This window comes from Hyperolius riggenbachi, chromosome 4 (assembly GCF_040937935.1).
Source record: "Hyperolius riggenbachi isolate aHypRig1 chromosome 4, aHypRig1.pri, whole genome shotgun sequence".
Classification (NCBI taxonomy): Eukaryota; Metazoa; Chordata; class Amphibia; order Anura; family Hyperoliidae; genus Hyperolius; species Hyperolius riggenbachi.
Genome location: NC_090649.1, coordinates 290,764,314 through 290,786,335, shown reverse-complemented (window position 1 = coordinate 290,786,335; position 22,022 = coordinate 290,764,314). Strand labels below are relative to the sequence as shown.

At 40.7% G+C, this 22,022-nt stretch overlaps 1 protein-coding gene across 50 annotated transcripts in view; it reads left to right on the top strand.

The window, feature by feature from the left end:
* The window catches only part of LOC137503854 (titin homolog), a 1,065,379-nt gene that overhangs the window by 1,018,645 nt on the left and 24,712 nt on the right, over positions 1-22,022 (top strand). For all 50 annotated transcript variants that reach the window (XM_068231415.1, XM_068231409.1, XM_068231432.1 and 47 more), the window contains 6 exons: positions 2,447-2,497; positions 7,453-7,482; positions 12,478-12,543; positions 12,734-12,799; positions 18,006-18,071; positions 21,877-21,942. In XM_068231415.1, coding sequence (XP_068087516.1) covers positions 2,447-2,497; positions 7,453-7,482; positions 12,478-12,543; positions 12,734-12,799; positions 18,006-18,071; positions 21,877-21,942 — 345 coding nt within the window. The remainder of the gene's footprint in view (positions 1-2,446; positions 2,498-7,452; positions 7,483-12,477; positions 12,544-12,733; positions 12,800-18,005; positions 18,072-21,876; positions 21,943-22,022) is intronic.

Below are 22,022 nucleotides of genomic sequence, written 5' to 3'. Positions count from 1 at the left end.
ACAATCCTCTGTTACCCCACCGGGGCTCAATTTCGCTTCTTGCAGTTGCTTCCCACTGCGCCTGGCGGCCCTGACCATGTACATCATAATTCGCTATCCCGTAACTGGGAGAGTACTGCACAGGCGCAGTAGAGATTTTATCATACTGCACCTGCGTAGGACACTCCTGGCCACGGGAGCGTGTACAAGTATTCACGCGTCCAGGGCCACACAGGTGCAGTGGTCATCGACATGGTGTGAACCAAAGTGAGCTGTGGCGGAGGACGGAGAGTCTTCTGGAAATGGCGTGGGCTCAGGACGGATGCAGGGGGCTGACAGATGCCCTGGGTAAGTGAAATAGTAATCACAACTGTGCTGTGGATCATATCGCAAAAATATCAGATTAATAATAATGAGATTATTAGATGTTTTATTAAAATTTACCTGAGCTATGGAACCTCTTTGCTAAAAAAAAGTCAAGCTGAAATGAATTGTGTATGAATTGTGTATAATTATGTGTATAATCATAATTGTGTATCAACTTTACATGTGCTCTCTGTGCATGTTAATTTTACCAATCTCTTGTGAATATACCTAAATGAGTGATAATAAGGATGTCCCTGCTGTTTTCTTTTTATTTTAGAATGTCACATTTTTAATACATTTCACATTTTTGGCACTTGGATTTAGTAGGAAGTATCACAATGTGCCCAGTCTGCATTAATGATTTATGTGGGAATGCCTATTCCTCCGATACATTTGCAGCAGTTGTTTGAGTGTGGAGGAAACAATATGACTGGTAGGCATGGGCAAGAAGAACAAATACTTACAATATGAAGTTTTTAATAGATAACCTCATTTCTTTCAAGAAGAACAATATTAGATTAAAGGAAAGTCTGAATTCAGTTATTTTTTATTTTGGCTTCCAGTCAGACTGTTTGAGATTATAAAGATCATCTCAACACCCCCCAACACCATTCCACTTACAAAACATGTCAAATACTTCTTTTTTAGAGTCTACAGGGTGGAAGATATGCAACTCCTACCCACAGAGAAGGTTGCTCATTTCCTTGGCCAGCAATATGGTCTAATGTGTTTCAACTATGTACCCATTCCCCAGGGCACACCTCTCTCCACAAATAAAGCAGGATGAATGACAGACTGCAGCCCCATCTCACATTCCCTCACACTACAACCCACAATTCCCCACATCACAACCAACAAGCCTCTTTGTTGCTTTCTACAACACTTTATACTCTGCCCACATACTAATGCCATAAGACAGTGAGTAACGGCACTAGTCATACATCGTCATAGGAAAGAATGGGATCACAGTGGGAGTGGCATTAACAACCATGCCCTCCATTGAATGGAGTGAAGTGGACAGATGGTGAGTGGCAGTACTTGATTCCATCTAAGACATGTGTTCCATAGCTAAATAGCATCATTTTACTAGTGCACAATGTCTTCGTAGGTGAGATCTTTAAAATCTGAAATCTGTGTTTCCGAGGGGCTCCCATCTTGCTTTTGAAGATAAATATAATTTGATGAGTCTGATTGTCACTAAAGATACACAATATTTTCTGGAACGCTCCATACCTGCAGAGATGATATAGCTTGTATTTGGAAGTGACATCTGACTGCTACTGAATACATTTAGGTGCTAGAGAACAGAGGCGCCAGCAGGATAAAAAATATCTAAAAACTTTAAAATGGCTTGGGAAGCAGTGGTGGACTTACCTCCAAAAAGCAGACAAGATAACTGTCAGTTCAAATAAACACATTTATTGTATATTCCCCAAAGGATGCAACGCATTTTGCAGGCACAGTGCGCTTCATCAGGCAATAGATAGGGGACAAACAGTAGCTTGTAGGTAGCACGAATAGTACCTCTGTCTAACTGAATACATTTAGGAGTTATTTCCACTTCTGCCTAGTCCCCTGACAGAAATTTGACTAACTCTAAACTACAGGATCACAGCAAGTTCAAACGCTCAGGCAGTTTTGTTGAGTTTAAAGAGACTCACGGGGAAAGTCAACAGTCAAACAGATAAATACCTTCTAAAAGTACATGCAGCTGTGTAAATGAAAAAGAATATGTATTAATATATGTATTAATTATAATGGTGAAAGTAGCTAAAACATAATAAGAGTTCTGGTGCCTACATAAACTTTTAGGTTGGATCTGAAGTATACAACACGTTTTGTATGCTACAATTGGCCACGGGCAAAAAGGAGTGACACACATGACTTCCCTAATGTGCCAAAGAGTGCTAGGTTTTTGTTTGTTTTGTTTATTTTAGGTTGTTTGGTTGTTGTTGTTGTTTTTTTTTCATACTGAGCAAGTTTTTAGGCTTGGGATAAAGAGGACCATATTATCAAACTAGTACTAGTTGTCTTTATTGGTCACATTAAAAGTGTATTCTCAGTTTGGTGAACTTTTACACTTATTTGTTCTTTTTTTCAGAAATACCTAAAGTGCCTAAGAAGAAAAAAGAAAAGAAGGAGAAAGAAAAAAGTAAGCCTTTCCTGTGGCAACAAAACATTTGCATACACCATAGCATCAAGAATACTTAAATGCTATTTTATTAATTGTACTATGAATCATTTAGTTGTTTAATTTAGTTATTACATTACTTTTCTTACATGTATTAAGAAATCTCTGATTGCAATGTCTGAGGCATTTTTCTTATCGTTAAGGTAGTTACGTCCATTTATCCTGTAAAATGAAATGTTCTCTAGGGCATTTTCTTTCTAATGATGGTCACATGTAAAGCGACTTTTTCTTTTTTTTTTTTTTTTATTTGGCTGCAGGGGGCAAAATAGTTTAGCATTGTTCAATGACTTTCATAAGATATTCACTTTGCTGTAGGTTCCCTTTAGAGAATTACTTGTTTTTGATAAAAAGGGGAACAATATTTTACTTAATCGCCTTTTCTATAGTTGTTATATACCTACTAAATCTATCCTTACAATGTATCATTATTCTATAGAATTGAGCTATAAAGCTCCATTTACAACTGACTAATTGTTGATATTTGGCCATTTTTTAGAAATAGCCAATGAAAGCTTACATTTGATAGGTAGTGATTCTGATGAGCACCAAATGTCTATATAAGTGGTCATGTATTTGTCCTTTAAAGGGACACTTAAGTCAAACAAAAAAAATGAGTTTTACTCACCTAGGGCTTCCAATAGCCCCCTGCAGCTGTCTGGTGCCCTTGCCGTCTCCCTCCGATCCTCCTGGCCCCACCAGCAGCCACTTCCTGTTTCGGTGACAGGAGCTGACAGGCTGGGGACGCGAGTGATTCTTCGCGTTCCCAGACCCTCTATGCTGCTATATGGTATATGATATATGCTATAGCAGCATAGATGGCGCTATTGTGGCCAGGAACGTGAAGAATCACTCGCGTCCCCAGCCTGTCAGCTCCTGTCACCGAAACAGGAAGTGGCTGCCGGTGGGGCCAGGAGGATCGGAAGGAGATGGCGAGGGCACCGGACAGCTGCAGCGGGCTATTGGAAGCCCCAGGTGAGTAAAACTCATTTTTTTTGTTTGACTTAAGTGTCCCTTTAACCTAGTATGGTACTTGTGTAATATAAAATATAATACAGGGCCACTTATCATATTCAGTTCCTGCAAAACAAGTACATTTTACTGTGATGTCCTTTCGGAAATTCCTCCAATTGAATTCAGAGTAAAACTGCTTTGATTCCACACACTATTTGAGTGGCGACAGTGTGTGATACCGTCAGCAAGATAAATATTGGCTTAGACAAAAACTAGCGATTTGACAAGTAAGGACTGACAATCACATTTACCTGTAAAGTGATTTAACCTTTTGTACACTGTATTCTTTGAATGGAAGTAATTTGCGTCAGCTGATATCTCTGCTATTGAATGTACAGACAATAACTCTGCTATTAGCAGTATTTTTATGTTTAACAATGGTTGCAGAATCTGTATATGAAAGCTTCCAAGTGAACAAAGAGATGTTGACCCATTATTGCTGATCGTGTATTTGGAACCCACCCAGATGAAAACAGATTTAACAAGCTCTTTCCTTTGTCCTCTTCTTTTTCATAACAGACGCCTTTAAACTGCTTTAGAATAACTAGCTGAACATAATCATAGGGGAACATCACACAAATTCCTACCAAGTATATGTCTATATTCAAGAGCACCCCCCCCCCTCCCCCCAACACAATGAATAAAGAATATGTAAGACAGGGAAGGCACATAGAATTAATCCTCAATTGTTTTCCTTATCCAATTCACTTTCTCTTCTCAGTTTTCTCTTAGGTGAGATTTTCAATAAAATGCACCTTTAACCTCTTGCCGCCTGCGTCACGCCGATGGGCGTGGCCGTGGCGGCAGCCCCAGGACCGCCTAACGCCGATTGGCGTAAAGTCCTGGGGCTGTAATCTGCATGAGATCGCGCGCACGCTGCGCACGCATCTCATGCACGGAGGGCGGAGCTCCGCCCCCTCTTCAGTCTCCGAGCGGCCATTGCCGCTCGGTAGACTGTTAGACGGCGTGATCGCCGTCTATTTCTATGTACAGCGCTGCGATCGGCAGCAGCGCTGTACTGGGGACAGCCGTGTCACACGGCTGTCCCCCTGGGGGACAAGAGAGCGATCGGCTCTCATAGGCAGAAGCCTATGACAGCCGATCGCAGTAATTGGCTGGTTGTGGGGAGAGAGGGAGGGAGGGAGGGAGGGAATACATTTAAAGAAACAGGGGTTTTTGTAAAAAAAAACATGGATATAAATATTGATAAAAAAACAAACAAACATGGGGGGAGTGATCAGACCCCACCAACAGAGAGCTCTGTTGGTGGGGAGAAAAGGGGGGGGATCACTTGTGTGCTGTACTGTGCGGCCCTGCAGCTTTGCCTTAAAGCTGCAGTGGCCAATTTTTCTAAAAATGGCCTGGTCACTAGCGGGGTTTAGCCCTGCAGTCCTCAAGAGGTTAAATCACCAGCAAGCAAGGAAATATTCAGAACAATGTTAACTGTATTTTTCAGCAATTTTTTGGTACTTTTTCAATTGCAGAGTGCTAAAAAGTTGTTTTAAACAGAATATGAATCTTTAGGCTTCTTTCACAGTGGGACGTTAAAGTCCCACGTTACAGCAGCCTGTAACGCAGCCCAACTCACAGCAATGAAAAATCATTGAGCTGTTCACAGTGCACACCTTGGGCCATATGCAATTCACTTTTTCACCTGACTTTTCTCCCAGAAGATAATTTTTCAACTTTGATTTAAAATAACTTTTCAGCACTTTTCAACTAAAAAAGTACCAAAAGTAGTTGAAAAATTACTATCAAAATTATTTTGATTATTTTCTTGCTTTCTGGTGCCTTAAAAGACATTTTATTGACAAATTTAAAAATATCACCTAGGAGAAAAGTCAGGTGAAAAAATGAATTGCATATGGCTCCTTGTGTTTGAGTATAACACTGCGTGTTAAATGAAAATGCAGCATGCTGTGCGTTATACTCGTATGTTGCTGCGTTAGACTGTTTGAACATGCTCAGTAATGTCTGGGTTTTTTTGCCACATGGCTAATTAATATTCACTGCACTGTGGTGTTTACTTCCTGGAGCAGCTGCTTTGTGCTACGATTGGCTGGCGGGACCACGTGATGCGGAGTGTTCCGATCACAGTCTTTTGACGCATGCGCCGTTTACGTTCTATCAGTATAGAACGAAAACGGTGCACCAAGAGCCGCATAGCGCGGCTCAATCTGACGTCCAACTTCAACACCACCATGCGTTGCGTTAGGGGCGCGTTATGCGACCTTAACGTCCCCTAAAATGCAATGTCTTGGTGTGAAAGGGCCCTTAAGCCTGATCCAATTCACTTTCTCTCCTAAGTTTTCTCCTAGGAGATATTTTTTCATCCTCTGTTTAAAATTACTTTTTTACTTTACAATTGAGAAAATACCCAAAGTGAAAAGTACTGTCAATATTCTTCTGAGCATTTTCTTGCTTGCTGGTGGTTTAAAGAGCATTTTATTTATAGTGTGAAAATATCACCTACGAGAAAAATTAGGAGTAAAAGTGAATTGGATCCGGCCCACTATCTCCTAGGAGAAAACTTAGGATAAAAAGTGAATTGAATAAGGGCCAATGGACCATATGCAAATCACTTTTTCACTGGAGTTTTCTCCTAGGTGATATTTTCATAAATTGTTATAAAATGCTATTTAAACCACCAGCAAGCGAGAAAATGCTCAAAATAATTTTGATAGTAGCTCTTCACAAAATTTTTGGTACTTTTTCAGTTGTAAAATGCTGAAAATTTAGTTTACAGAGAAGATGAAAATTATCTCCTAGGAGTGATAGAGATAAAAAAAATAATTGCATATGGACCAATGCTTCTTAAAGCGGACCCAAACCAAACATTTTTTTACTGAAAAATATTTAGTTGCAGCACTCTGACACATACAAAGATAAATAAACACTCCTTCAAGCCTATGAACATTTCAGTGCATGCTTTTCACCCTTCTCTTTTCATAACTAGGGTTATACTGGGGGCAGCCATTAGCAATTCCTCCTTTGCTGGACACCACCTACTCCACCAGTCTGCCGGATTTTGTCCCGGCAATATGAAAGGAAGGGGTGGGGCTCCTCCAATAAATGTAAAGTATTTTATATTTGTCATTATGCAGCTGAAAAAAAGGCTGCTATTTATTATTATAAATTAGAAAATAGATTTTATTTCTGAAATCTTGTATTTTTAATTTGGGACCATAACCACCCTGGCGTTCTGATTAAATCGCCAGGGTGGCTGCGGGAGGGTTTTTTTTTAAATAAAAAAAAAACTATTTCATGCAGCCAACTGAAAGTCTTCCGATCGCCTCCGGCGCCCATAATAAACAAGGAAGGCCGCAATGAGCGGCCTTCCTTGTTTTGCTTACATCGTCGCCATAGCGACGAGCGGAGTGACGTCATGGACGTCAGCCGACGTCCTGACGTCAGCCGCCTCCGATCCAGCCCTTAGCGCTGTCCGGAACTGTTTGTTCCGGCTACGCTGGGCTCGGGCGGCTGGGGGGACCCTCTTTCGCCGCTGCACGCGGCGGATCGCCGCGCTGCAGCGGCGATCAGGCAGCACACGCGGCTGGCAAAGTGCCGGCTGCGTGTGCTGCTTTTTATTTCATTAAAATCGGCCCAGCAGGGCCTGAGCGGCAGCCGCTGGCGGTGTTGGACGAGCTGAGCTCGTCCAGACCGCTCAGCTGGTTAAGGCTAGTTACACATGTTGCGATGTGATCGTCCTGCAGCAGTATAGCCCAGGGTAGGACAATCGCACCGCACTACTGGCCCATTCATATTACACCCCCACCCCCCTTAATGGTGATGCGCTCCCTGCTTTTAAGAAACTATGCCACTGTATTTTTCTGATTGACACATGTGCGCTGCACATTCACTTTAGAAAATCAAAGTTTAAATAAACTTTCTTTTTTTGCTATTAGGAACGGAAGAAATTGCTGCTGAGGAGAAAGGTAAACTACCACCATACCTTTCCTAGTGTACACAACTGAAATGGTTGATTATTTTAGCAATCTAGCAATCCAAATTGGAAAATAAATATTGCTTACAGGGATAATCTATGGTTTTTGCTCAATTTTGAAAATGTTTTGTATGGTTACATTTTTCAACTATTTGCAAGTTACAAATTTTGTAAATAAACATTTCATATCATACAAATGACCACCCTATTACATCCTTGCTTGCAAACTGCACTGGGTTTTCCACCGAGAAAACAAGGTCTACTGCCTGCATTCTTAGAAGTACCAATCTACCAGCCACAAAGCTACTAATTACTTACAATGCACATTATTTATATCTAACTAACACAATTCGACAAGAATGAACTCCTCAGTTTAGTAATACAGATTGCCTAGCAAGCTCATAGTGAAACAGAACCCCCAGGAGTGTGTAAGGGTCTGAAATAGACCAAAAAGCCTCCTTACTTAGATGCTATGCAAAATGAATGAAACAACAAATGAAAAACAGAAGTTTGCTTTCTTAAAACAGAAGGTATTTGTAATTGTTGTAGTGAGCTCTGAGGTGTCTCTCAGTGCTTCACTGCTGAATATGCAAATCATCTCTTTGTTGTCCCTGATAGCTGCTGAAATCTGATCTATGCTGTGCTCATATGTGTTTACAAAGAAAACTAGATATGACAGTACAATTATGCATACACCATTTAAAGCGAAGGAAGAAAAAAAAGGGAAGAAATTAAATCAGGATTGGCTTCAGTCAGAGGCAGTAAAGATGGAAAATGACTGCAATAGTTTTCTCTTTATTTACTATATAAAATTCACTGAAATAAAATATGGATAGTACAATTCATATGTCATCTAAGTAAAACAAGTATTTACATACTTATATATGTGGTTTTTTTTACCTGGGATAGAATGGCTGACCCTTGTGCTTTAACATGTTTGCCTAGACATTTATAGCTAGTATTTGACTTCAGCCAGGCACTTAAAAATGATTATAGTACAATAACAGTGTCAATTAGCTATACTATCAGCTGAAATAGATGGAATCTCTTTTACTCAGTAGAACTGAAAACCTTACTTTGTAGGAATAATGAAACAACTTCTAAAAGGAAAAATGTGTCTATTTTTTTTCCTTTCAATATACATGGTAGCAGGCATAAGCAAGACAAGACACAGAACATTTATATTGTGCTTTTCTGCTGGTGGACTCAAAGATCCAGAGCTGCAGCCACTGCTGCTCCATGGGCAACCAGGATTATTAGTGAGCCCTACCAAAGACTCCTTACTGTTTTATGTACTGACTGGAGCAGGGATTCAAACCCTTGTCAAAGGGCTCATATCCTACATTAAAGGCAGCAGCCTTACCAGTACGCTATCAAGCTGACCCTTTGCTTTATAAGTAAATACAATTAATTTAGAAAAAATATCTTTAGTGTATGTAGGCATGGATAATTTATCTATCTGAAAGCATTAATAAAAGTTTTGCACAAGACAGGCATAAACAGTGCTGGGAATTTGGATGCGCCAGATGCTGCCATAGGCCTTAATGGAAATTACGGCTATAGCGGTGCCCAGTAATTTGGGCACCGTCATGAGATGGTGCCCAAATGACAATAAAACAGTGTAATACGGCCGCCAGCATTAGCTAGCAGCAGAATTACGTCTTACCCCACAGTCCACAGTGGCCTGGAGGGGGAATATTAATTAATGCCGATATGACTTTTGCAGGAGCAGGGTGAGCTGTTTGGGGAACCCTGCCCCCAAATTTCCTGCCGCCTTCATTACATGTACATGTAATGCAGTAGGGTGTGGTATAGTTTCCGTACTCAAGAATCCAGAAATGCATAGCAGCTATGCTAATCTTCAGTGCTCCCTATTCACTAGTAGGTCTGGATTTCATGGAATTGATACATTCCAAACCAATAAAATTCTGAAAGTTTGCATAGAATTCCAAATGAATTCCAAGTTGTGTGAGTTTTGCATTGCACAATAGCAAAATTGTTATTGCCAATATATTTGTGCACTAACCTTAAGAGTAGTAATAGCAGTTACATGTGATTATAGTCATTAATAAGTGTTGTTGGATTTTGGGATGATGTGGTTCAGAACCTGAACAGCCGCATTCAGCACCATTTCAGCAAGACTGGGTACTCATTTTGGTATGTGTACTATTTTTTTGTATCTTGGGTTTTGCACCTTTGATGTTTACCTTGCAACAATAAATCCAGTCACCGCAGCAGTGCCAGCATTTCTTCTTTTTTCTCTACCTTCTGAACACTTACCATTACATAAGCTGTACTTTGTGTTGGTCTCTGCATGTGTATTCTGTCTGAATTTTTTCTCACAGACTCTACAGTGTTCAACTAAATTGGTACCCTCATACAGTAATTGTCTCTCTGTTGAAGTTCTAAAAACATCTTTAACCACTTCCCCTCTGCTGGGACGAGTAACTACGCCCCTAAAAAATGCCACAACTCTGTGCAGGGGCGTAGGTACTACGTCCCTTCCACCGCGCCGCCCCCCCCGGGCCACCACCCCCCACGCATGGTACCACCGCTCATTACCGCCGATCGTCAGCCGCTAGATCAATGATTGGGAAAACAGATCCCATTCATTGATCGAATTCCCCGTGTGAATGGCTGCAGCCATCTTTTCAGACGGCTCTGCCATTCACAAATCCCAGCCACGTTATCCTTCCGTTTCCGTACCTATAGTATGGAGACTGAATACGCCACTGAGGACATCTTGTGGCCAAATTGTAAAATTACATCCGCCTTGTTTTTTTCAACAAATAACCCCTAGTTACCTTGTTTTCTCTATTTAAATTAACTCCTGACCTCCCACCCTCCCCATAGCTGGCAAATTGTTTAATTTTTTTTTTATATAAATAGTTACCTTAGGGACTGAACTTTGTTAATATGTAAGTCAATCAGGTATATTACTATAACTTTTTAAATGCTGGGCTTGTAATCAAGGTTGGACGCAAAACTGAAAAAATGCACCTTTATTTCCAAATGAAATATTGGCACCATACATTGTACTAGGGAAAATTTTTAAATGTTGTAATAACCAGGACAAATGGGCAAATAAAATATGTCAGTTTTAATTCTGTTAGCATGTATTATTTTAAAACTATAATGGCCACAAACTGAGAAATAATGAATGTTTTCAATTTCTTTTCTTATTTTCCTGATAAAACATTTTTAGAATAAAATAATTCTTAACAAAAAGTACTCCCAAAGAAAGCCTAATTGTGGCAAAAATAACAAGATATAGATTGTTTCGTTATGATATGTAGCAATAAAGTTATAGGCGAATGAATGGAAGGAGCGCTGACAGGTGAAAATTGCTCTGTTTTTTTGAGGGGAAAAACCCTTCAAGGTGAAGTGGTTAAATGCCTGTGTATGAAAAACAGAACTACTGGTCGCATTCACAGTGGGACGGTATGGTCGCACGTTATAAAGTCTTATAACGCAGCTTACCGCACATTAAAGTCTGTTAAAAAATGTTGCGTTGTGGTAACTTACTGCTTGCAGTGCGTTACCTCTTAAAGCAGACACATTACGACTTTATTGTCGCATTAAACCGCAACGTCCCACTGTGAATACAGCCTGAGTCATTTTTTTCAATGTCAGTAGAAATTATACATTTGTATGATAGAATAAAAGCAAAATCTGTAGTAGAAGCATATTGCATTTTGATCAGTGTCTCATATGAAGTTATTTAACCACTTCAACACATAGATTACCAATGTAAATGTCCATGTCCCCATCATCTTTTGCATAGAGTAATTAACTAGTAACTACATGGAGTAGGAAATCTTTTTTAAGGTGGCCACAGACCATACAATTTTTTAAATATCTGTTTAATTTAAGAACTGCAATCAATTTTTCTGACTGATTGTAACATTTCAAAAATATGACCAATGTACCACACATCTATGTTCAATTTTTCCCCAATTATGATAAAAATGATTGGAAACTCTGAGAAAATTGCTTGGGTGTGTATATTAATAAATTGACAATCTAAAACACACCATACAATCTTTAGAGAAATTGAAGAAAAATATCTGGCATTCCGGATAGATAAAAATAGAAAAAAACGGGAAATCCGATCAGATTTTTCAGTCGAATGAAAAAAAAGCTTTCGATTTTTTCGGGAGATCCGATCATTTTTATCGAATTACCGTAAAATCGGATCATTTTATTGTATCGTGTGTGGCCACCTTTACTTAACTGGAGTAATTAATTGATTAGCAGGAGGTTTTGCACCTTGATTTGACATTTTCAGTTAAGAAGACTGTGGTATTACTGTGGTTTCTATGCAGAGAAACAGGCAAAACTAATTTAAGAGATGTTGCCACATTCAAAAAACAACATTCAAAACTGAATACTGTATATTTATTTTTCTTATATGTTAAAATTCCTACTGCAAGTTTTACCCATCGCGCATGCACGGAAGCATATTTTAGAAAAATGCTTCCGCGCACATGATCGCTTTGGCCACAGGAAGTGAGCGGCACTTCCTGCTTGGCCGGCTGCCAGACTGGATTGCCATGTACTAATGCGGTAATCTCCAGGGGCCGCACCGCTACCGCCAATCCACAGTCTAAAACTGGCCTCCTGGTGAGAGAATTTAGTGGGGAAGAGGAGGGAATGGGAGGGAGATAGGAGGGAACATCACCGCATACTTGCTTCTACCTGTCTTGTCTACAACCAAAAGTCAAAATCTTAAAGGAGTAATTATGGGAACGGGGGCGGGGTGGGGGGGATGCACAGATGTATGTTGAGCCAGCATAAACATACCTCTGTGCTTACCTTAGGTAGCTTTGACTAAGGTCAGGTGTATTGTAAGCTTGTTGACTACTTATATATAAATTAGCCAGGTTTATCTAGCTATTTTAACTGCTCGCATAGAGTAACAGGTTATTTTGATAAACTGTGTACAGTAAGTACATTTTAATTAATGAATGTAATTTAATTTTCACAGGTGTTGTTCAGTACATTCAAGGCGTGTTCTATGATGGAGTAAGCACAGTTAATCAGTTTGGAGAAGGTAATATCTTGTTCTATGAATAAAACACAAATAGTTTTTTCAAAGTATTTAGTGTTGCTCTACATGCATGTAAGATACTAAGAACATGATTTTAAAAACAAACAGTATTGTATTGAACTTTTTTTCATGTCATTGCTTAGGATGTCATTACCTTATAATCTGTAATTGCTGAATGCATCTATTTCTACAGGTGCTCTTCAATATTCTCAGGATGTCTTCCATGATGGACTGGAAACAGTATATGAGTTCAAAGAAGGTAATAATACCCTGCATTACTTCTATGGAGATAGTGCAAACCTCCTAGCCACTCTGCTGTCCATACTGTCTAGTAGTGTATAGCTATAAAATCAGATCAAAATGTGTGCTTTAATGTTCTTGTGAAAATGGTCATCGAAGGATGCATTGCCAGAGTTTAGCTATACCTGTCCTGATATTTTAGTTTCTAATATCACTGATGGAAATGTCAGCGGCAATTGGTTTACTGTGGATATAGAACACTTAGTTTTCAAGTAAAGGGTTTTAATCCTGAAGAGTTCCAGCATTTTTTTACTACACAAGAGAGAAACCAAGACACAAATTCAATGCAATGGTTGTAGACACAGAAGGAGACATGCGGTCATTTTATCTGTCAGTCGCCATGAAATATGTCTGAAATATCTGTTCCATGGCCTTTCTTTGAACCCAAAACTGAAGGTTGCTTTATAACGATCGCAGACTCAATAGCAACATTTTCTAAACTATAACAAAATACTTACACTGTAAAAAAAAATGTTGAAAACATTCTGAAATGATTGATTTATTTTTAGCTTACAGGACATAAATTACATGTTCACGTGAAACTATGGGCAGCAATCCAGGCATGTATACAGACATATAAAATTCTGCCACAGCAGTATAAAATATATAATTGTAGTAAGAAGTACATAACATGTATTTAAGATTTTATTTATGCAAAATAGGCATACTTTGCAGCACAATTAGCATCCCAGTTCAACCTGATCCATATTTTGTTTGTCTGCATGTCTTTTGTGACAGTAAAATTTGCTTAATTTAATAAATGACTACTGCTGGCGATCTCTTAGTATTGGTATTATTTTTGAAGGTTGAGTTACGGGTATATGAGCAGCATCACCTGTCTTTCATAGCCTTCAGATCCATACCTTTCCCTAACTGAGAGGCTAATTCAAAATGCTACATTATGTTGCACAAAAATGTAAGTTTATGCATAAGTGTAAAATGTACATTTGTTCCAGAGTAAAATCCACTATATATTTTCCTACGTCTCTGTTATGTACAGTAAGTAGTAAAAGTCTAACAGATTTGACAGGTTTTAGACTAATCCCTTTCATCACGGGGGATTCTCAGGGTTTTCTTTATCTTCAAAACCACTTGCTTGAAAAGTAGTTGCTCAGTTAAACTGACAACATCATGTACAATTGAATAGAGAGGCAGGCAGGTATTTGTGTATGCATCTTTTCAAATTGAGTGAGTGCTTTTGTTAAGAATAAATGCAATCCTTTTAATGCCCAATGAGAGATGGCGTAGTCTAAAACCTGTGAGATCTGTCAGAGCAACAGCAACACTGAGAAAAATAATTTATAGTGGATTTTACTCTGGAAGAAATGTTCCTCTTACATGTATGCATTTTAAATTGTACAATTTTTTTTGTGATACTGGTCCTTTAACCACTTAATGAATTTTAGGCAGTTTCTATGCCCCGTAGGAGGACTGCGCCTATTTCAGGGGCATATATATGCCTCCTGTGCACATTCTTGCTGCTGCCCATTAGTAGACAGATCAGTGAATCAGTGAATACACAGTTTCCATTCACTGATCTAAGTGCCTGTGATCAATGACCACTAGCATCAATGAACTTGTAAAAACAATAGAGAAATCGAGAGCCCACTATAGTGTAGTATTTTCGTCCAATATGGTAAAAAGAAAATTATATAAAATATACTCACAAAGGTAGGTTGCTAGGTTGCTGACAGGCAACTACTTTAGGAGAACTTGACACATCCCCTTGGGGTAGGTTAAGATGTCGCTCTCTGAAGGCAGGAAGAAGGGGGGCTGATTCCTCTACCGAAGATGGACTGGTGCTACTTGTATCAGAAACACAGAGGCGCCAAAAAGATAAAACAATGTTTGAATAAAAAATAGGGTAAGAGGTACTCACCTCCCCATAGAAGATTCAACAAGATAAATGTTTCAAAAATATTCTTTAATAATGTATTCCAATAAATGCGATGCGTTTCGTGGGGCACAGCCAAGTTCCCCAGGCAGTGGAACAGGAGCAGCTGATCCGTTATCTAAGTTATCGGAGGTGCCAAGCTCGCTTAGATAACATATCAGCTGATCCTGTTCCAATGCCTGAGGAAGTGGGTAGTGTCCCACGAAGCGGGTTGCATTTATTGGAGTACATTGTTAAAGAATACTTTTGAAAAATGTATCTTGTTGAATCTGCATCTACGTCATGCAGGCGTGCCCGCATGACTAATTGCAGAGCGTGCCCCTCAGCAGAGACGAGATGCGCTGAGTGACCCTGGTGACCCTGAGGAGGGTCGGGGGTGGGAATGGAACCTGGCCACAGAGAATAAAGCATCAGAATGAGAGAGGGAAAGTGCTGATCGTCTGCTCTGAGGTCTGCAATTACAATGAGGTACTTAAGGTTTTTTTTTATATTTGCATTGTAAGTCCTTTAAGTACCATTTAGCTGTGCAGCTAGTTCCTATCCAGGGCTGGCTAAGTGGTGATACATTGGATTGCAGTCTGGCTACAGAAGCGGACATAGCAGCATCCTATGAGTCCCTCTGTAGGGCGGTATACAGATATGGAGTCTCTAGTGGATCTGAGGGTATAAATCTCATTCACAACACCATAAAAGTGTATAAAAAAATCTCATAGGCTGCTTGGTGAGCGCATTAAATATGTATCATCTGCTAGTGTTGGTCGACTGTGTTTTATCAAATCTAAAGACAGTGTGGCAATCTACCTGAAAATACGTCCTGCTTCCTTCAGCTGACAAGCTTTATGGAGATGCTAATTACATTTTCCAGCAGGATTTGGCATCTGCATATACTGTCAAAAATACCCATACTTAGTTAAATGACCATGGTATCACTGTGCTTGATTGGCTAGAAAACACACCTGACTTAAACCCCATAGAAAGTATATGGGGTACTTTCAAGATGAAGATGAGGCACACCAGACCAAAACATGCAGATGAGCTGAAGAATGCTATCAAAGCATCCTGAGTTTCCATAACACCTCAGCAGTGCCACAGGCCGATCACCTCCATGCCTCACCACATTGGTGAAGTAATTCATGCAAAAAAAGCCTCAACGAAGTTTTGAGTGTGTACATGAACATACTTTTCAGCCAACATTTCTGTATTAAAAATCATTTTTTATTGGTCTTATGTTAAATTCTGATTTTCTGAGATACTGAATTCTGGGCTTTTATTACCTGTAGGGCATAATACACAAAATGAAAAAAATAAATAAATGCTTGAAATATATCACTCAGAGTGTAATGAATCTATGCAGTATACGGGTTTGACCCCCCCCCCCCCCATTCTCCTTCTCTAACCCTCCCATACAGAGCACACATTGGAAGCATTTCCCTGCTGGAGAGAGCATGTCGGAGTGTGCAAGCATTGCTACCTCTTCTCTCTCTAGCTTGTATCCTTGCATCTCCCCAGCAGCTTCTTAACCACTTCGCATCCAGACCTTGTTTTCCCCTTATTGACCAGAGCAGTTTTGACGCTTTAGCGGTGTCCCTGTTTAATCACCAATAACTTCATCTGTACTCGTGCCACATAAATGATCTATATATCTTTTTTTTTCAACACAAACTAAGCTTTCATTGGGGGGTATTTGGTCCCAAGTAAAATGTTCCTCTCTATGTATGTTAATGGGAAAAGGGGGGGGGGGGAATAAAACAACTCACTATTTCTCAATTTTCACCAATTTCTGTTTAAAAATAAAAAGTGCAATTGACATAAAAAAAACTGTGCCACCAGTTAAAGTCGCCCCAGTATAGATATCCAGATGTGTCCCCAGTATCACCCCACCCCGCCCCCAGTATAGCCAGATGTGTCCCCAATATCAGCCCCCCCCCCCAGCATAGCCAGATGAGTCCCCTGTGTTTGCCACCCCCAGAATAGATTGACAGATGCACCCCCAGGAATAGTGCCCCTCTTTATAGCCAGACGTGTCCCCAGATCAGGATTAACCCCATTATGGCCAGATGTACCCCCAGGATTAGCGCTGCCCCCCCCATTATAGCCAAATGTGCCCCCAGTATCAAGGTATGCCCCCCCCCCCCCCCAGGTGCCCAGATGTGCAAAATTTGTAAACCCCCCCACTCCTTGGTTACTCAGATGTCCCCTAGTAAACATGTATGCCCCCTTTGCATATCCCCCTCCCCCCAAGAATCTATAGCCAGATGCCCCCCCCCCACATCAGGCAGCCCCCTCCGTGCAGAGATAGTTAAAAAAAATGCACAAGCAGGCAATCTCACTCACCTACCTCGGTCCTGCGGCTATCCTGAAGCCTGATCCTCCGATCTTCGCTCTGCAGTCAGCCGCATATTGCCGGTAACCATGACATCATCAAGCCGGGACCGGGTTTCCGGCAATATGCGGCTGACTTCAGAGCGGTGATCGGAGGATCAGACTTCAGGACAGTCGCAGGACCGAGGTAGGTGAGTGTGGCTGCTTGCTTGTGCCTTTTTTTCAACTATTTGTGCACCGAGGGGGACAGATGAAGGATCGCTGCAGTTCACTACTGCAGCGATCATTCATGGGAGGAGGGTATACTAATTGGCCAAAAGGGAACATGTTCCCTTCCACCAATTAGTATTGCAGCTGACAGTGCCGGAGGGTGCACTCTAAAGCGCACCCGACCGTGCACAGCAGGGCTGCAGCCAGGTCAGTATATCTACGTCGCTGTGGCTTGGAGGGCGCCACAGCTGACGTAGATACTGTATACTGTAGTGGTGGGGAAAGTGGTTAATTGACCGCTAGAGCTACAGGCTCACTGTCAAGTGACTACAGTGAGTTTGGTGCTCTAATGGCCAACTGGAGTGAGGAGAAGTAGCTATGCTTTCCACTATTCACTTCCGATGTGCACTCTGCACAATGGGGGTCCTGCACATTCAACCTGTAAGTACATCACCCGTGGATAAGCCAACTTATCCACTTGTAGCCCAAAAATTGGGTGTAAAAAATCAGCTTATCTGCAGTAATACACAGTAACTTTTTAATTATATTCTAAATCACTGAAATGCACCTGTGCATGTTTATCTCATGATACTATAATGCTTCAGGTACTCTTTATAAAACAGAGTCAATGTATTGCTCTGAAGTGATGCATTATGGTCTTACTATGCAAAGTGTTAACATATAATAATATTTTGTTTTAGTACTATTCAAATGAGCTTATTATCACTTGTTCTTCCAGGTGTTGCTGAATATTTGGAAGTTCTCTTCTCTGGTGGATTTGATACAGTCAGTCAGTTCAAAGAAGGTAAGTTTTGTGTGCAAAATTGTTTTTGCAATAATTATTCCTCCCCTTTTTGGGCTAAAATACATTGTTCTGATATTTAAAGGTTCAGCAGCTCAGCCTGATGCAAGTTATTAGTGACTATCGTGACTACTGAATCATCCAGTTATATGATGCTTAAATGGTTGCTATGTGTTGCCTATGTGGAAAAAATATGTACAGTTCCTTGTTTCCATAACTGTGTTTTGCTACATTTAAGAGAAACACCAGATCTCATCATATGCACGCTTAGAATCATCAGTTTTGCATTCCAATATTTACCTTTTAGCAACCACATAAAGTAAAACTTTATGAGGCTGCACTGATGATTTTTTTCTGCTGGTGGGGAAGTGTGTCTTCCCCACCCTGGCAGGCAATGCAGAGCGATGCAGGAAGCTGTTATAGTTATCTGGCTGGTTGGATGGGCTCTACTCTTCATCCATCCCCGGCACTGCAATCCCATCATCCTCTTCCACCACTAGGCAATGCTGTAATGCTGATACTATGTTCTGAGCACCGATCACATGTAATACATGTGATCGGAACTCAGAAGAGGATCTCGGAGTTGCAACACCATCCGTGGAGGAAGAGAAGAAGCCAATCCAGCTGCCTGGACAAGTAAATATAAAAATGCTCCTTGCGCTGCCCTGCATAGCGGCATTAGGCAGCAGAACGATTTATGCCAGCTGCCGATGCCCTGCCACTAGTTGTCTAAAATGAGACAACTCGTGCAGGGCTGCTAAAAGGTTAAAGGGTGTTCATGACCTATGTAGAATGTCACCAAAATATGCCTGTTTACTTAATAAGGCAGGGATGACAATAAGAAAGGTTTTACACTTACAATTGCAAAAAACTGAATGTTTTTTGCATGCTTTTTTGCATTTAAATTTCCATTTGAATGGAAATGTTTGTGCTTTTTTACCACAGCTGATTAAATGCAATAGGAATTTACATGCAATGTGTGAAACTCAAAATTTTAGTGTTTGTTAAGTAGAACAGTGCTAACAAGAGGAACACATTTTTCAAAAAGACCTAATAGTGATTGAGAAAATAGATTTTAAAGTTAAAAAAGTCCATTAAAATGCGGTAAATGACAGATAATGTAGCAAACCTAACGGTAGTGTAAATTTACATACATCAAAAGAAAGAGCAATTAATTTCATGGCGGAGTTTCCAGGGGGTCCGTATGCAGTGTGTATGGACCACCTGGAAACCGCTCCAAAGCCACAATACTTTAGCCAGGGATCTCTATACAGCCATAATATGGCTGTATAAAGATCCCTGGCAACCTTTCCTAATTTTTAAAACTTTTTTTATGTTTAGAGTGTAGGAAATTACAAAAAAAATTATGTGGGGTCCACCCTCCTGAGCCTAACCCTTTGTCTCCCATGCAGGCTAGGATTGCCAGAATGCCGAGTTGGGCTTCGCACACTGAGCTGTACCAGCCCGCATGGTCCATGGTATGGGGGCTCCGGGGGAGAGGGATTAATCCATGGATAAGGGATTCCTGTGCCCCAGGAGGACATAGGGGTGACAACTCCCTGGGGGAGGGTTCATGGTGGCATCTGGGAGTCCCCTAACTATAGCTGAGAGCGCGTTGTATGCAGACGCTTTACTGCCAGCTCCCGCTGTCCTCTCTGCCTCCCACATCTGTCACCCATCTGTCACCCACACCCTAGCTGGTACACTGGGTGCCAGCATGGGTGAGGGTGATAGGTGTGGGCAGGTGGAGAGGACAGCGGGAGCTGGCGGCAAAGCGTCCACATAGGATGTGCTCTCAGCTATACTTAGTATAGCTGAGAGCAAAAGCATCTTTAAATTTAAATTTAAAGATGCTTTTGCTCTCAGCTAGTGCGTAGGGGAGCGGTGTGTGTGGAAGCAGTACGTGGAGATCTTCAATCAACTTAATGGAGAATGCAAGATTAGAGGATATTGGCGTGGGACATTTCTGAGGATATTTGAGTGGGAACATTTTTTTAAAGGTAAAAGTAAATATTTTGGGTTAATTAAGATTAATAAAGGACTTTTTTCGTTGTTGTGTGTTTATTTTTTTTAACCCTTTGTAAAGGGGACTCCCAGATGCAACCATGAACCCCCCAGGGAGTTGTCGCTCCCACGTCCTCCTGGGGCACCAGAGGTGGGGAAGAACCCCTCGTCCATGGATTGGACAAGGGCTCGTGGGGAGGGGGAGACTTGGCCACCTCTCCCCCCTGGAGCCCCCCCATACCATGGACCATGCAGGCTGGTATAGCTCAGGGTGTGAAGCCCCACTCACTCCGCATTCTGGCTATCCCAGCCTGCATGGGGGACAAGGGGTTAAAGAGGCTCAGGAAGGGGGACTCCACGTAATTTTTTTTTTAATTTCCAACATTCTGAACATTACAAATAAAAAAAGTTAACCAAAATAGGTAAAGTTGCCAGGGATCTTTATACAGCAATATTGCGGCTGTATAGCGATCCATGGCCAAGGCGTTGTGACTTCGGAGGGGTTTCAAGGGGGTTAGTATGCACTGCGTACAGACTCCCTGGAAACCCTGTCATGAAATTCATTGTTCTTTCTTTTGATATATGTAAATTTACACTACCGTTAGGTTTGCCACATTATCTGTAATGGTTAAGGGCTCCACACTGACATAGGAGACCTGGGTTTAAATCTCGGCTCTTCCTATTCAGTAAGCCAGCACCTACTCAGTAAGGTGATCTTTGGGCAAGAGTCCCTAACCGTGCTACTTCCTACTGAGTGCGCTCTAGTGGCTGCCCCGCAAGCGTTTTGAGTCCAGCCGGAGAAAATCGCTATACAAAAAAAGGAATTATTATTATCTGTCATTTACCGCATTTAAAAAATGTATACTTTTTTCTCAAAAACTATAAGGTCTTTTTGATAAATGTTTTTTTTTCCTCTTGTACTCACTGTTCTACTTAACATACCCTACAAATTTGGTGTTTCAAGCATGTACGGGGGGGCTTTGCTATTAACCACTAAAGTCGGCCAGTTTTTAACTGACACATGATTACACCGGGAATCCAAATCACGAGTCAGATTTCGAATGTGATCACGAGTGCATTTGAAACTGGCATTCGTGATTGCGGCTGATCACGAATGCCGATTTCAACCTTGTGATTCTACAAATCGGCTCGTGATCATGAGGTAGTCGTGAACAGCTACCCTGCACATAGCTTTGTGCTGCTTTGGTTGATACAAAACTACCAGTAGCTGTAATATTCAAATACTGATCTGACCAAAATAGTCTGGTGCAAGCCAGTAAACTCATTTTTATTCCCAGTCAAGTTGAAAGTTATTTTATTTTTTTCAAAACAAACTAGACTTTCTTATAGTGGTAATTGTTATTTCCTATTACGTTTTACAAGCATGTGTGCTTGCAGCAGAATACTTACAGTATATTTATGCCCCTGAGGCTTTAGATTAAGTTTTAGAGCATGTAAATATACTGTCTGAAAAAAGTGGCTAATTTAGAATTTATATTATCTAGACAGAAAATAGCTCTGTTTGCCTAATAGCCAATCACCTTTGGATATAGTGAACAAAGTCATATGGCTTCATGCAGTATTTGCGTCAGAAAGCCATAAACTGATAGACAACATATTGGTAATGTCCTCTAGGAAAATATGGAGGTGACAGGACTTGCGTGGCACATTATTGAGATGTAATTATAGTGTTTTGCTGATGAAATACAAAGTCACCTTGTGAAATGTTTGAAAGATATTGAAATGAGTTTACCATCCTTCCATTTTCAGGCTCAAAATACGTTTTGTTTCTGTATTCCTTTAGATTCTGTTGACTACCTCCAAAGTACTTTCAATAACGTGGTTAACACAGTTTCCGAGTTTGGACAAGGTAATATTACTTATAAAATATGCATGCCCTCAAATTAGACTCCTTCTTGTCCAGCTGAATCCAACAGCTATTTGAATATT